The sequence below is a fragment of the Labeo rohita genome, chromosome 4 (assembly GCF_022985175.1).
Source record: "Labeo rohita strain BAU-BD-2019 chromosome 4, IGBB_LRoh.1.0, whole genome shotgun sequence".
In the NCBI taxonomy this organism is placed as follows: Eukaryota; Metazoa; Chordata; class Actinopteri; order Cypriniformes; family Cyprinidae; genus Labeo; species Labeo rohita.
The window spans coordinates 22,521,004-22,536,451 of NC_066872.1; the positions used below are offsets into that span (position 1 = coordinate 22,521,004).

Here is a 15,448-nt window from a genome sequence, read left to right on the forward strand (position 1 = left end):
TTGCCTTGTCAGTGTGTTCCCCAACGGCTGCAAGAAGGAGTCTAAAAGAATGTACGCCATACTAGACGAACAGAGCAATCGCTCCTTGGCACGGTCAGAGTTCTTTGAGATTTTTAAGATCTCTGGAAATTCTTACTCGTATACACTTAAGACCTGTGCAGGGCATACAGAGACGGCGGGGAGGAGAGCTAGCGGTTACACTGTAGCGTCGGTGGACAACAAAATAAGCATTCATCTGCCTACACTCCTGGAGTGCAACCAAATCCCTAATGTTCGCACTGAGATTCCTACGCCTGAAGCAGCCTTCCATCACGTCCACCTAAAGCGTATCGCTGACAAGATTCCACCTTTAGATCCGGATGCAAAAATCCTCCTCTTACTAGGCAGAGACATCTTGCAAGTACACAAGGTCCGAGAGCAGATAAGCGGCCCAGGAGATGCACCATTCGCGCAAAGGCTTGACCTAGGATGGGTCGTTGTTGGTGATTTGTGCCCTGGAGGTGCTCACAGAACACAAGAGGTGAGAAGTTACAAAACTGCCATCTTAGAGAACGGACGTACAAGTCATTTTCAACCATGCAACAATCAGATTAGAGTGAAAGAAGTTTTTGGTCAAGCAGCTAGACCTTGGCATCATACAGCACCAACCTCCATCCATTCTTCCACGATGCTCAGTGGAGACTGTTTAGGGCAGACTATTTTCGCTCGTTCTCCCGACGACCACAGACTTGCCCCATCCATGGAGAATCTAGAGTTTCTGAAGATAATGGAAGCTGAGTGCTATCAGGACGGTTCCAAAAGTTGGGTTGCGCCTCTACCCTTTCGATCGCCGAGACGGCGGCTGCCCAACAACAGGAAACAGGTTTTTGACCGCCTTGTTTCGCTCCAGCACTCATTGGAAAAACGACCAAAGATGAAAGTCGATTTCCTAGACTTTATGGAGAAGATGTTCAAGAAGGCACATGCCGAAGTCGCACCGCCACTACAACCTGGGCAAGAGTGTTGGTACCTACCACTGTTCGGTGTCTATCATCCAAGAAAACCAGATAGAATTCGTGTGGTCTTTGACAGCAGTGCATCATTTGAAGGAGTGTCGTTAAATGATATCTTGCTCACTGGTCCTGACCTTAACAACAGCCTGCTAGGCGTTCTTATGAGGTTTAGGAAGGAACAGGTTGTGATCACCGCCGACATCGAGCACATGTTCCACTGCTTCCTCGTCAAGGAAGACCACCGTGATTTTCTCCGTTTCCTGTGGTACAGGAACAACGACCCTACCTCTGACATTGTCGACTACAGAATGCGGGTTCACCTTTTTGGAAATAGTCCTTCGCCTGCTGTTGCAGTGTATGGTCTGCGACGGGCGGCTAAGGAAGCAGAAGCTGATTGTGGTAGTGATGCAAGAAGATTCATCGATCGTGAGTTCTACGTTGATGATGCTCTGAAGTCCTTCAGCACAGAGGAAGAGGCCATCAGCGTCTTAGGTCGAGCGCAGAAAATGCTTGCAGCCTCTAACCTCAGGCTACACAAAATTGCTTCAAATCGACCGGCAGTCATCGAAGCATTTCCATTTGAAGATCGAGCTAAGGACGTCAGCAGCATGGATCTCTTCGTTGATGATTTGCCAATACAACGTAGTCTTGGTTTGTTATGGAACATGCGCACAGATACATTCACGTTTCAAATCGAAGACGACCAGAGGCCATTCACTCGCAGAGGAGTTCTTTCGACTGTGAACAGCCTTTATGATCCTTTGGGATTCCTCGCACCCATTATGGTTCATGGAAGACTGATACTCAGAGAATTAACTAAGCAAGCAGAGGATTGGGACACACCTCTCCCCAAAGACATGGAGACTGAATGGACTAGGTGGAAAAGGTCGCTCCGAGACTTGGAGGGACTCCAGATACCACGCCCTTATACATCATTCTCCACCGCAGGTGCTCTAAGAAGAGAGCTCTATGTCTTTGCAGATGCGTCAGTCAAGGCTATAGCAGCTGTAGCTTACATCAAGGTGACAAGCCACCAAGATCAGACTGAGATTGGCTTCGTCTTCGGGAAGGCGAAATTGGCACCTCAGCCTGATTTAACTATCCCAAGACTAGAGCTCTGCGCGGCTGTACTTGCCATCGAGATTGCTGAGATGGTAGTTGCGGAGATGGATACAACGTTCGACAGCATTACTTACTACACAGATAGCAAGGTCGTACTGGGATACATCCAGAACCAGTCAAGGAGATTCTACGTCTTCGTACACAACAGGATCCAAAGAATCCGTCAATCACCTTGTTCTGGTCTGTGGAAGTATGTCCCAACACACCTTAATCCAGCTGACATTGGATCAAGATCTGTGACTTCAGACTTGCTTAGCAGCACAACTTGGCTTAAAGGTCCAGCCTTTCTTCATGATGTGTCTTTGCATTCACCTGAGCTTCAAGAAGTTTACGACCTTATTGACCCCGACACAGACTCTGAATTGCGTCCTCAGGTGGTAGCGAGTTTCACTCACATAACCAGAGACGTTATACATCCGCAACGCTTTGAACGCTTCTCCAAGTTCAGCACTCTCCTTACAGCTGTTGCTCACCTCATCCATGTGGCTCGTTCCTTCGCCCGCTCTACCCGGGATGAATGTCGAGGGTGGCATGTCTGTCGACCTACAGAGGAAGATTTGTCGAAAGCCAAAATATGTATCGTGAAGAGTGTCCAGAATGAGTGCTATTCAGAGGACCTTAAGTGTATCAACTCAGGATCCAATATTCCACCAAACAGCAGCCTTTGGAAACTGCACCCTATCTTGGACCAAAATCAACTTCTTAGAGTAGGAGGTCGAATTGAGCAGTCGGACCTGAGTATGAATGAGGTTCATCCCATCATCATTCCTGGCCGCCATCATCTAGCTACCCTGCTTGTGTCTCACTATCATGGAGCAGTGAAACACCAAGGAAGACATCTTACCGAAGGTGCAATTCGAACGGCAGGTTTCTGGCTGGTGGGAGCTAAACGCTGCATCAGCAGTTTGCTTCACAGATGCGTCATTTGCAGAAGGCTGAGAGGAAAAATGGAACATCAGCAGATGGCAGCTCTGCCAGCAGAACGGCTACAAGTAGCACCTCCCTTCACTTATGTAGGTGTCGATGTCTTTGGACCCTGGGAAATTGTCTCACGCCGTACAAGAGGAGGAGTCTCCAACTCTAAACGATGGGCTGTGATGTCCTCTTGTATGTGTTCACGGGCAGTCCACATCGAAGTTATTGAAGCCATGAGTACCAGTAGCTTCATCAGTGCCTTGAGGAGGTTCTTTGCAATTAGGGGCCCTGCGAAGCAGATTTATTCCGACTGCGGAACTAATTTCATCGGAGCTTCTCGTGAATTGGAGATGGACCAGTCGAATCTAGGTTTCAAGAAAGTGGAGGAGTACTTGGCCACCCAGAGCTGTACTTGGGTATTCAACCCGCCCCACGCATCTCACATGGGCGGCGCGTGGGAACGCATGATTGGCATCGCCCGTCGTATTTTGGATTGCATGTTGCTTGAGCAGAAAAGGTCTCATCTCTCACACGAAGTCCTGGCCACCCTTATGGCCGAAGTGACCGCAATCATGAACGCCAGACCGCTCGTCCCGGTCTCATCGGATCCAGAATCACTCCTCATCCTCACTCCAGCGATGCTTCTAACTCTCAAGACAGGTTCTGTACCTCTTCCTCCACCAGGAAGCTTTGAGGAAGCGCATCTTGTCAGGGAAGAATGGAAGCAAGTTCAGGGCCTAGCAGAAATGTTTTGGAATGAGTGGAAACATGAATACCTCAAAACATTACAGCTCCGTCACAAGTGGCAAGGAAAGAGACCAAATCTCCAAGAAGGAGACATAGTTCTTTTGAAAGATAATCAAGCTAAGAGGAATCAATGGCCTATAGGCCTCATCTCAAAAACCCTTCCAGGAGAAGATGGATTGGTTCGAAAAGTTCAAGTGGAAATTGTCAAGGATGGAACCAGAAAGGCCTTTTCAAGGCCTGTCACAGAAGTAGTTCTACTTCTTTCTCCAAAGACTGATTCTGTTAATTAATGTGGGCTCTTTATAGACCCCAGGCGGGGAGTGTTATGTCGCATAAAAAGAGAAAGGAATTAGGGGTGTTTTTTGTTTGTTTTAATAGCGCAGTATGTTTTGTTTATCTTTGTAACCATAGCAACGTAACACGGCGCACGTAATGAACCGGAAAGTATAGCGCTATGCGGTAGTCAGTAGCGGCAGTTCACAAGCTCTCACAGTCATCCATTCCTTCAGCGATCGCTTTTTCCTTTCCCCCCTTTGCTAAAGCAACGTCTGTGAGTATTTCTTGTCATGTAATACTACGGTGGTGTATTCATTCATCTTTTGTTAGGAGTTATAGAACAGTTAAGTCAGTTTATATTTATTACCGCTGATTATTTACTAGTCCGATGCGTTTTGTCATATAGATCGCCGCCATCTAGATCATCTGTGCTGTTTTCTCTGTCACTTGTATTTAGATCTAATATTAATGTATATCTCGCTTGTATTGTATTACAGTTTCACAATATTCCAAGTAAACTTCATGGAAATTAATCATCAGTGTCCTGGAGTTCTTGGGAGTGTTTAAGCTGAATGGAGTGCGGTCCATTACACCAAGTCTTGTCTTGTCCTGCTTAGTCTCTGTGCCTTTGGCTTTTGTTATTTTTTGCTCTCTGCCTGTAGAACCCGCTGGCGTCCCGTTTTTCCAGCTTGATGGTTTTGCTGCTCTGCATTCGGTGTCGTTCTATCCTCAACTGTGATTGTTCAACGCCGGGTCGAGTTTCGCTCCCCGTGCATCTTCATCCTCTGCGTGTTTCCTTGTGCCGGGTCGAGATCACTCCCCGAAGATTCTCTGTTTTTCTTGCTGTGAGTTTTGCTGGACGGGTTGAGTTTCTCTCCCCGTGTTTCTTGTTTGCCTTTGTTTCCCTTTCTGCTTTCCCCAGATTGTCTCCAGGGAGGAGCACTGGGAGGACTTTTTTCTCTGTACATTGTGTTTTATTTCTTTTCCTCAATAAACTTATTTTTGCCCCGCATTTGAGTCTCCCGTGTCAATAATGACAAATAAGGCTAATGATTTGTCACTGTAATTCACTACACTATTGCCAGTAGCTACTGAGTTTCCCACTGATAGGCCGGCGGTGCATCTGCATACACACTCTCCTCACGCGGCGGGCAACTCACTTTCCTCACGCAGCAGACCACCGACTCTCCTCACCTAGCGAATCACTTTCCTTACTCAGTAGACCACTGACTCTCTCCTCATGTACAGGGACCGAATATTATAATAAAATCTGTAACTCTTTTAAACTGTGATGGCTGTGTAACAAACATTGTTGTTCTATTTTGTGGTGCAGGCTAAATGTCATTTATTGTGAAGCAATATTCCTATAAGTGTTCTGTTAGCTGTTAAATCAGCACATTATCCTTTTATTTCATTTCTTTCTTTCTTTTTTTTTTTTTTTTTTTTTTTTACACATTTATATAGTCATTTTTCCATAACCCTTTTAAACGCTGGCTGTCTCTTTCGTACGGCAAGGCATTGCTGTGACATATTTTTTCCATCAAATTTTCTTGTTATAACGAGATATGTCGTCAAAGCAACATTTTTTCCCGTAAAAATGAGATATGTCGTCAAAACGACATTTTCCAGTAAAAACGAGATGTTATGTCATTAAAATAACATCTCTTTTTCCGTCAAACCAGTTATTTGGAGTATTTGGCTTGGATTATTTCTTTATTTGAATGAATTAAGTTACTAAATCACTAGATCGAAATACGAACATTTCTGAATATATGATTTTCTACTATAAAAATAAATAAAAAATATGACAAACGGTTTGATTTTATTATTATTATCAGGGCTTATTATTTTTTTTTGCTCACCAGCCACTGTGGTTAGTGGTTTTCCAAAATTACTAGCCACTCAGCATTTTCACTGGCCACAATTTTGTTGTTGTTTGGTTTTACATGACCAAAGTTACTGCATCAGGTTGTTGATTGTGGCCTGTGGAATGTTGGCCCACTCCTCTTCAATGGCTGTGCGAAGTTGCTAGATATTGCCAAGGAACTGGAACACACTGTCGTATACGCCAATCCAGAGCATCCCATACATGCTCAATGGGTGACATGTCCGGTGAGTATGCTGGCCATGCAAGAACTGGGATGTTTTCAGCTTCCAGTACAGATCCTTGCAACATGGGGCCATGCATTATCATGCTGCAACATGAGGTGATGGTCGTGGATGAATGGCACAACAATGGGCCTCAGGATCTCGTCATGGTATCTCTGTGCATTCAAAATGCCATCAATAAAATGCACCTGTGTTCGTTGTCTATAACATACACCTGCCCATACCATAACCCCACCGCCACCATGGGCCACTCGATCCACAACGTTGACATCAGCAAACCGCTCACCCACACAACGCCATACATGCTGTCTGCCATCTGCCCTGTACAGTGAAAAGCAGGATTCATCCATGAAGAGAACACCTCTCCAAAGTGCCAGACACCATCGAATGTGAGCATTTGCCCACTCAAGTCGGTTACGACGATGAACTGCAGTCAGGTCGAGACCCCGATGTGGACGATGAGCATGCAGATGAGCGTCCCTGAGACGGTTTCTGACAGTTTGTGCAGAAATTCTTTGGTTATGCAAACCGATTCTTGCAGCAGCTGTCCAGGTGGCTGGTCTCAGACGATCTTGGAGGTGAAGATGCTGAATGTGGAGGTCCTGGGCTGGTGTGGTTACACGTGGTCTGCGGTTGTGAGGATGTACTGCCAAATTCTCTGAAACGCTTTTGGATACGGCTTATGGTAGAGAAATGAACATTCAATTCACGGGCAACAGCTCTGGTGGACATTCCTGCAGTCAGCATGCCAATTATTGCACACTCCCTCAAAACCTGCAACATCTGTGGCATTGTGCTGTGTGATAAAACTGCACATTTTAGAGTGGCCTTTTATTGTGGCCAGCCTAAGGCACACCTGTGCAATAATCATGCTGTCTAATCACCATCTTGATATGCCACACCTGTGAGGTGGATGGATTATCTTGGCAAAGGAGAAGTGCTCACTAACACAGATTTAGACAGATTTGTGAACAATATTTAAGAGAAATAGTCCTTTTGTGTACATAGAAAAAGTCTTAGATCTTTGAGTTTAGCTCATGAAAAATGGGGGCAAAAACAAAAGTGTTGCGTTTATAATTTTGGTCAGTATATATAACCATGTCTTCTATAATGGAATTATATAACGTATGGCTTTTATGACATATGTCGTTATTACGAGAAAATATGTCGTCATTGTAGTACATTATAAAACAGTATGCAGTATGAGTGTAAAGTATCATTTTAATAGAACAATGTCTGTTACACAGCCGTCACAGTATTTAAAAAGGTTAGAGGTTTTATTATAAAATTCGGTCCCTGTACACGAGAAGAGAGTCAAGGGAAAGTGAGTCGCTAGCTGAGGAGAATCAGTCATCCGCCATGTGAGGAAAATGAGTTGCTAGGTGAGGAGAGTCAGTCGTCCTCCATGTGTGGAAAGTGAGTCACCAGCTAAGGAGAGTCAGTCATCTGCCATGTGAGGAAAGTGAGTTGCTAGGTGAGGAGAGTCAGTGGTCTGAGTGTGTATGCAGATGCACCACCAGCCTATCAGTGGGAAACTCAGTAGCTACTGGCAATGGTATAGTGAATTACCATGGCAAATCATTAGCCATATTTTAGAACCTTTTGGCCCGCCATAGTCTCTTGCTACCTGTTCGGATGATACCACTGTGCTACAGGAAAAGGTTGACTCTCTTTATGCTACCGCGGTGAAATTTAAAAGTGTGAAGAAAAGTGTGAAGACTTGGAAGCTAGATCTTGTCGGAACAATAAAAGGATAATTGGAGTTCCGGAAGACCAACTTCCTTCTACTGCAGTGGTTTCCAAGCTTAAGGAGGCACTCAATATTGATAAGGATATCATAATCGACAAATTCGCATCACGAAGCCTAGACCCGGGGAGCGCCCATGAGCTATTGTAGCAAGACTTCATTACCACTCAGACTGTGTTGAGGTACTATGGCACGCACATGAGATGAAACAGTTCAATGTTGGTGATACAAGAATTTCCATCTTCCCTGATCTCACTGCAAAAATTGCACAAGCCCGATCAGATTTTAATGATGTCCGCCAGCAGCTCTATTCCTGGAGTGAAGTTTGGATTTTGGATTTGGACAGCAATATGGATTTGGACTTGACAAATGGGAATAAGGTTCTGTTTATATATTTTCTGAGATTGCTGAAGTGTTCCACACAAGTAAAAATTCTAAATTTGTTCAATGTGATTAGAACTCAAACTGGGTTTCTATTTTCCCTATTCTTATATACTGTAAGTGTGGTGTTATTGGTCAAAGCAGGTTTTCTGTTGTAATATTTGAATATCTGTGCATTTTCGTTTTTAATATCACTCAGTGGTATATTCTGCAGGTCTTAAGCTTTTGTTTGAGGGTTTCTAATCGTGAGCAGTAACTATGATATGGCTCCAGTTGGAGTCAGCACAAGTTCGCATTGTTTGGGGATGTGGATTTTGGATGTGCTAGTGGATGTTGGGGAGGTGGGTGTTCTGGTTGTTTTTTTTTTTTTACATTTTCTGCTATATTTCTGCTTCTCGCCTTGGAAACATACTTCCAAAAATTATATCGGAGGAACAAACTGGTTTTATTAAAGGGAGACAATTATTTTTTAATGTTCGTACACTATTAAATGTAATTTATTCTAAACACTCCTTGAAAACACCTGAGGTTGTGATTTCATTTGACGCTGAAAAGGCATCTGATCGTGTGGAGTGGGGGTATATGTTTGCAGTGCTTAAAAAATTAGGGATTGGGGACAATTTCATTAAATGGATACATCTTTTATATGATTCACCTCAGGCAAGTGTGCATACCAATAATATTAGGTCCAGTTATTTTTGATTGGGACGGGGTACACGAAAGGGGTGCCCACTTACCCCTTTGCTTTTTACCTTGGTCATAAAACTTTTGTCAATAGTTTTGAGGTCCTCCCCTTTGCTTCATGGTGTGGTGTGGTCAGGTGTTGAAATTAAATTGTCATTATACGCAGATGATTTATTATTATATATTTATCACCCAATTCCCAGTTTCCCAATTATTTTATCTAAATTAGAACAATTTGGCTCATTCTCTGGTTATAAAATAAATTTTAATAAACGTGAATGCTTCCCTGTTAATTCATTGGCTATGGGTCTGATGCATGCAATGTCTCTCTGATGTGAGAGGTGCCATATAAAAAGTGCTGCCATAGTCTTTTATAAACATCATAACTATTTTTGTCAACATAATGGTTAAAATGTTAATCTTTTTAGTTTAGTGGAATAAGTCGCTGGGGTATATTTGTAGCAATATCAAATGCCAAAGATCATTAGGAAATTAAATAAAGATCATGTTCCATGAAGATATTTTGTAAAATTCCTACTGTAAATATATCAAAATTTAATTTTTGATTAGTAATATGCATTGCTAAGAACTTAAGTTGGACAACTTTAAAGGCAATTTTCTCAATATTTTGAATTTTTTGTACCCTCAGATTTAGATTTTTTGCACCCTCAAATTGGACCTTAAAATAAAGTGTGACCATATATATATATATATATATATATATAGCTGTATGTTGTCACGTGTCCTATATATACATATACATATACACCCCTCAGTACACCCCTCACATTTCAGCAATCATTTTAGTATATCTTCTCAAGGGACAATACTATAGAAATGAAACTTGGATATATTTTAGAGTAGTCAATGTTCAGCCGTGTATAGCAGTGTATACTTACTGTCCCTTAAAAATAACTCAACATACAGCCATTATTGTCGATCAACAAAGTTAAGTGCTCGTTATGTGCGTCAGGTGCAGAACCTGGCTTCAAAAAACAGATGCATGAGTGCTGCCAATGTTGCTTTAGTGATGAACCCAAACACACCACCAAGATGACAATTGCCTTGCTGAGGAAGGTGCAGGTGAAGGTGATCTGACCTGAACCCTATTGAGCACCTATGGGGCATCCTTAAGCGGAAGGTGGAGAAACACCATGTGTCTAACTTCCAGCAGCTCCATGATATCATTATAGATGATTTGAAGAGGATCTCAGCAACAACCTGTGCAGCTCTGGTGAATTCCATGCCCAGAATGATTAAGGCAGTGCAAGATAACAATGGTGCTAACACAAAATATTGACACTTTGGTGTCACTTAGGTGACACTTAGGGTGTACTTACTTTTGTTGAAAGTATGACTGTTGTTGTTTTGCTGTTTTGACAATAATGGCTGTATGTTGAGTTATTTTTAGGAGACAGTAAATATACACTGCTATACAAGCTGCGCATTGATTACTCTAAAATATATCCAAGTTTCATTTCTGTAGTATTGCCCCTTAAGAAGATATACTAAAATGACTGCTGAAATGTGAGGGGTGTACTCAATTTTGTGAGATACTGTGTGTGTGTGTATACATATATATATATATATATATATATATATATATATTAACCCCTGAAAACATTTCTTCTGGAGGGAGACCATAAATTTATTGGAAATAAATATGGTTGGATTTCACTGTTGCCACTTGAAGTTAATAAAGAATGCAATATTTCTTCCTGTACAAACAAACACAATCATGATGGAATATGACAGCAAATGTAATATCCTCACCAGCCAGTCATGGTGAAGTCCCGGTACAACATCTTCTTGCCCACTTCCTTTCTTTGCACCCTTCTGGGGAACTCCAAGTGTGTGAACTCTCCTCCTAACAGATGGGGCTGCATGAAACCCTAAAAATAAATACAGAGAGTAATCATCTAACACCCGAATAAAGTTTCTATCTAAGTTAATCTGTAGACAACCCAAGTACTATTAGTACTATTAGTACTATGTACAATCTATTAATTTTAAACAGTAATGCATTTACAGCACTACTATTAATATTAATAAGAATATTGGCATCAACATACAATTACATACAAATAAATGATTGTCAATGAAAAAACTAAGTGATTAATACATTTAATACAAACAAATAAAGGTTTGTTCCGATCTTATTCATCAGAATATCTCTTCTCCTGCCCCTGAAAATGTCTGGATTTGTGTGCTAGGCTGTCACCCCTCTGCTTCTGCCTAATTTCAAAACAAGGGCTAAAAAAGATTTGCTGTGGAACAAGAATTTTGAAATCTCTGCTAGACACATGACTGAGATCCACTGTCTAAATAGCACATTTTCAATTACCATCACATTCAGTCTCGTACTGTTTCGCATATCTTGTCAGTGTCGTGTGCTTGCTTTGGCCCTCTGTTGTGATAAATATTAAAGTATGTTCAAGTGCTAGCAAAAGACAGTGGTAAGACTCTTTGAGAGAAGCAGTCAATCAGTGGAAGTTAAAATAGCTCGTAAGTGTATTTATTTTTTGTCTCATTAGTGTTTACCGCAGTTGTCCTTGCTAGGAAACGCTTGACTGTTTACTGTGTTGAGACATGCTGAAATCACATTTGGTCTTATACTATATTGCATATCTTGTCAGTGTTGTGCACCTGCTTGGCCCTTTGTTGTGATAACCAGTAAAGTGTATCCAGCTGAATTGACCTTCAGTTTTGTGTCAGACATGTATAATAAAGGTTAGTATACCGCGGCAGTGGCAGCCCTTGTGTGAAGCCCTCTTTCTGTGAAGACCGGTCAGGGACATAAGGTGTTTTGATTAGTCCTCTTTTCTACACCTTGCTTCATTCTGTTTTAGGTTGTATGACCAACTCTTACTATGTGTTTCCATACCCCTGTTATTACTACCACTCACAAACCATGCATCACACACTGTAGGCAGCGCAATCCTAACTACCTGTGCACTTTGCTTATGTCTGCATCTTTCTTTTTCTATTGGTCTCTGGAATTGTCAGTCTGCAGTTAAAAAAGCAGATTTCATTACATCTATTACTAGTCATTCAAGACTAAACCTCATGGCCCTGACAGAGATCTGAATCAAACCAGAAGACACTGCTACTCCTGCAGCACTCTCCAATAATTTCTCATTTTCCCATACTCTCCGTCTGACTGGAAGAGGTGGAGGTACTGGTCTGCTTATCTCTAATGATTGGAAATTTATTCCTTTACCTTCCCTTGGTAGTAACAGCTCATTTGAATCAAATTCAGTCACTATTACCCACCCTTTTAAAATCCATTTTCCATTTTTGAATGAAATAGATCTGCTCTCAAACTTTGCCTGTCTCTTTTGATTTCAAGTGAGTTCACTACAGCTACTCACAAATCAGGCAACCAATTGATTTACAACACAACACTCTTACATCCTGTTTAGACACTGTCTACCCCTTGTCTTCCAGGCCAGCTCGTACCGCCCCTTCTGCCGCTTGGCTGTCTGATGTTCTCTGCGAACATCATTCTAAACTCGGAGCTGATGAAAGGGTTTAGCGCAAATCAAAAAATCCTACTGACCTTAATGTGTATTGGTCACTCCTCTCTTCCTTCTCTGCTAATGTCTTCACTGCTAAAAGTCCTAACTCTTGCATGCTCTTTAAAAAAACATTTTCCTCTCTCCTCTGTCCTCCTCCTCCTCCCCCTCCTTCATCAACTTTAACAGCTGACGACTTTGCCATATTCTAAATAATAAAATTAATACCATCAGTGCAAAATTTCCCACACCATAATCTATCAAGTACATCTTACCAGCAAACACACATTCATTGTGGCAGAGGCAGTCTCCAGTCTCCAAACTCATGCTTTCTAATTACCCTACTTGTCCACTTGATCCTATTCCATCTCATCTCCTTCAAGCAATTTCTTCACATTATTGTGCCATCCCAAAGAGGCACAAAATCACTTTTACCTTAAATATTCCATCCTGGTGGAATGACCTGCCCAACTCAATCCAAGCAGCTGAGTCCTTAACCATCTTCAAGAATTTGTTAAAAACACATCTCTTCTTCTTTGACCCTCTAACTCTAGCACAGGAGGAGACGAGAGGTGAGTGACAATCCAAAGCGTTTATTGAACCGATGATAGCGCAGACAGCGTTTGGGACAAATGGTAAAGAAATGCTTAGCTGACAGTCCTTGTGTGAAGGTGCAGATGATAGTCCAGATAATGAGCCACGTAGGATCCAGAGAGCACAGGAAAGTTCGACGGAGAGAATATGCATCAGGTCAGGAACAATCGTCACAGGGTGTGAACGGTAGACCCGACAAGAGAAGAATGCTAGAACGTTCCTTATAAAGGGTGTGGCTGATTGAGGTCAGGTGCAAGTGATTAGAACTCAGGTGACGATGAGCGTGTAGGCGGTGCTCCGGGTGACGTGGCAGGTGAGGGTGGCTGTGGTGAATGCCTGACACTACAATCGTCGTGAGTCCAAGATCTGGTGGACCGTGTAGATGGATGGTTGGTCCAGGACTTCTGGAGGAGGGGGTCCCGCTTCAGCTCCCGGGGGTTCTGTGGCAGAGGGATAGAAGGGTTTTAGGAGAGATACGTGGAATGTAGGGTGAATACGGTACCTGGGAGGGAGCTGAAGCTGGAGCTAAAGCAGGTTGGTAGTGGGGGGGGCGATCCTTCGTCTGGCATCGGCGAAATGCTTGTCACGGCGTACAGCTCGCTGGAGATGGTGATGAGCTGAGTCCCACACTCTCTCGCTTTCTCGAAACCAGTGGTCGACAGCTGGAACATTAGAGGGTTCCTCCGTCCAGGGGAACAACGGAGGCTGGTAACAGAGTACGCACTGGAAAGGTGTTAAGCCGGTGGTATCTTGGCGGAGGGAGTTCTGTGCGTACTCGGCCCACGGGAGAAACCTGCTCCAGCTGTGTTGGTCTTCACTACAGTATGCCCGGAGGTAACGTCCGATCTCCTGGATCTTCCTCTCTGTCTGGCCATTTGTCTGTGGATGATATCCAGAGGAGAGATTAACAGTGACACAAAGTAGCCTGAAGAAAGCTTTCCAGACGTGTGAAATGAATTGAGGGCCCCGGTCCGACACTATTTCCTCTATTTCCTCCGGGATGCCAAAGTGACGGAACACCTGATGTTCTGCGGTCTCCATGGCTGTGGGTAATCCTTGTAGTGGAACAAACTTGCATGATTTTGAGAAACGATCAACAATTACCAGCACACATGCGTTACCTTCTGAGCTGGGAAGGTCTGTCACAAAGTCCACGCATAGATGGGACCAGGGCCTCTCCGGGATGGATAGTGGAACCAGTTTTCCTGTAGGTAACATGCGGGGAGAGTTAGATATGGCATAGACAGAGCAGCTCTGGACATACCTGATGGTATCACAGCGCATACTGGGCCACCAGTAACGAGTTTGAAGAAGCGAGAGGGTCCGCTTGCTGCCTGGGTGTCCAGAGCCTGGAGACTGGTGAGCTGTGCCCAGAAGGTCTTGACGTTGGGAGCGGGGAACGATTTTACCCTCTGGGCATTCCGGCGGAGCAGGCTCCTGGAGAGTGGCATGTTGTATGTCCTGGTCTTGAGTCCAGGCTATAGGATTGACGATGAGGTTAGGAGGGATGATGGGTTCGGGTCCGTAAGCTGCTCAGAAGAAGACTGACGAGAGAGGGCATCAGCAGGGATGTTCTCGGAATCAGACATACATTAATTGTTACATTTAATCAGACATACATTAATTGTTACATTTAACAATAGTCTTTAAACACAACCAGCTACATGCTGGAGCTCTGGAGACAAACCCCCCAAAGCAACTAACACCCCAAAAGGGCTCAGTTGCCAGGACAACGATCTGATACCACAGGTTTTATTGCTTCAAGGAATGCACATCTGCCCATGCTACATTTGCCATAGGAAAGACACAATGCCTATAGAAATGGACTCTTTCCTATTCATTCACAGACAAACCTTTCTTTGACCTTCCTATCACACATAGCCCAGGTCATTGTGTACAGTATTACTGCATTGTATTTTAATTTTGTCTGTTGTATTTGTATTTGTCTTTCTACTGTTTTATGCATGTATTATGATAGATGACTAGTAGTATAACCCACCTATGTCATGCTTGGACTCTTTGAGTTCGTATTTTAATGATCTAAAAGATGGTGTAAATTAGATGTTGATACCTTTGCAACATGTTAGTGTTTTAAGAAACCTTAGTAGTTTTTGCATCAACACCCAATCGAATTACATATGCAAAATACCATGCTCACAGACAAAGAGTCGTAAACTTTCCCTCCAAAGGTGAAAGTTACCATTGGTTCATGGACCTCCTGGAGGCACAGCCTCCAGAGAGTTTAAAGGCATCGACCCCTCTCTCTCTTCTTCTTCTTCTTCACTTTCTCACTCGTCTGCAACATCTTCCGATTGCTGCCCGTGTGGAGGAACCCACGGGGAGCCGGAGCCGGCACAGGGCGTGCC

The 15,448-nt window shown here is 43.3% G+C and overlaps 1 protein-coding gene across 3 annotated transcripts in view; it reads right to left on the minus strand.

Moving 5' to 3' along the window:
- The window catches only part of LOC127164030 (protein phosphatase 1H), a 97,243-nt gene that overhangs the window by 38,695 nt on the left and 43,100 nt on the right, over window positions 1–15,448 (minus strand). For all 3 annotated transcript variants that reach the window (XM_051107669.1, XM_051107671.1, XM_051107670.1), the window contains exon 6: window positions 10,747–10,865. In XM_051107669.1, coding sequence (XP_050963626.1) covers window positions 10,747–10,865 — 119 coding nt within the window. The remainder of the gene's footprint in view (window positions 1–10,746; window positions 10,866–15,448) is intronic.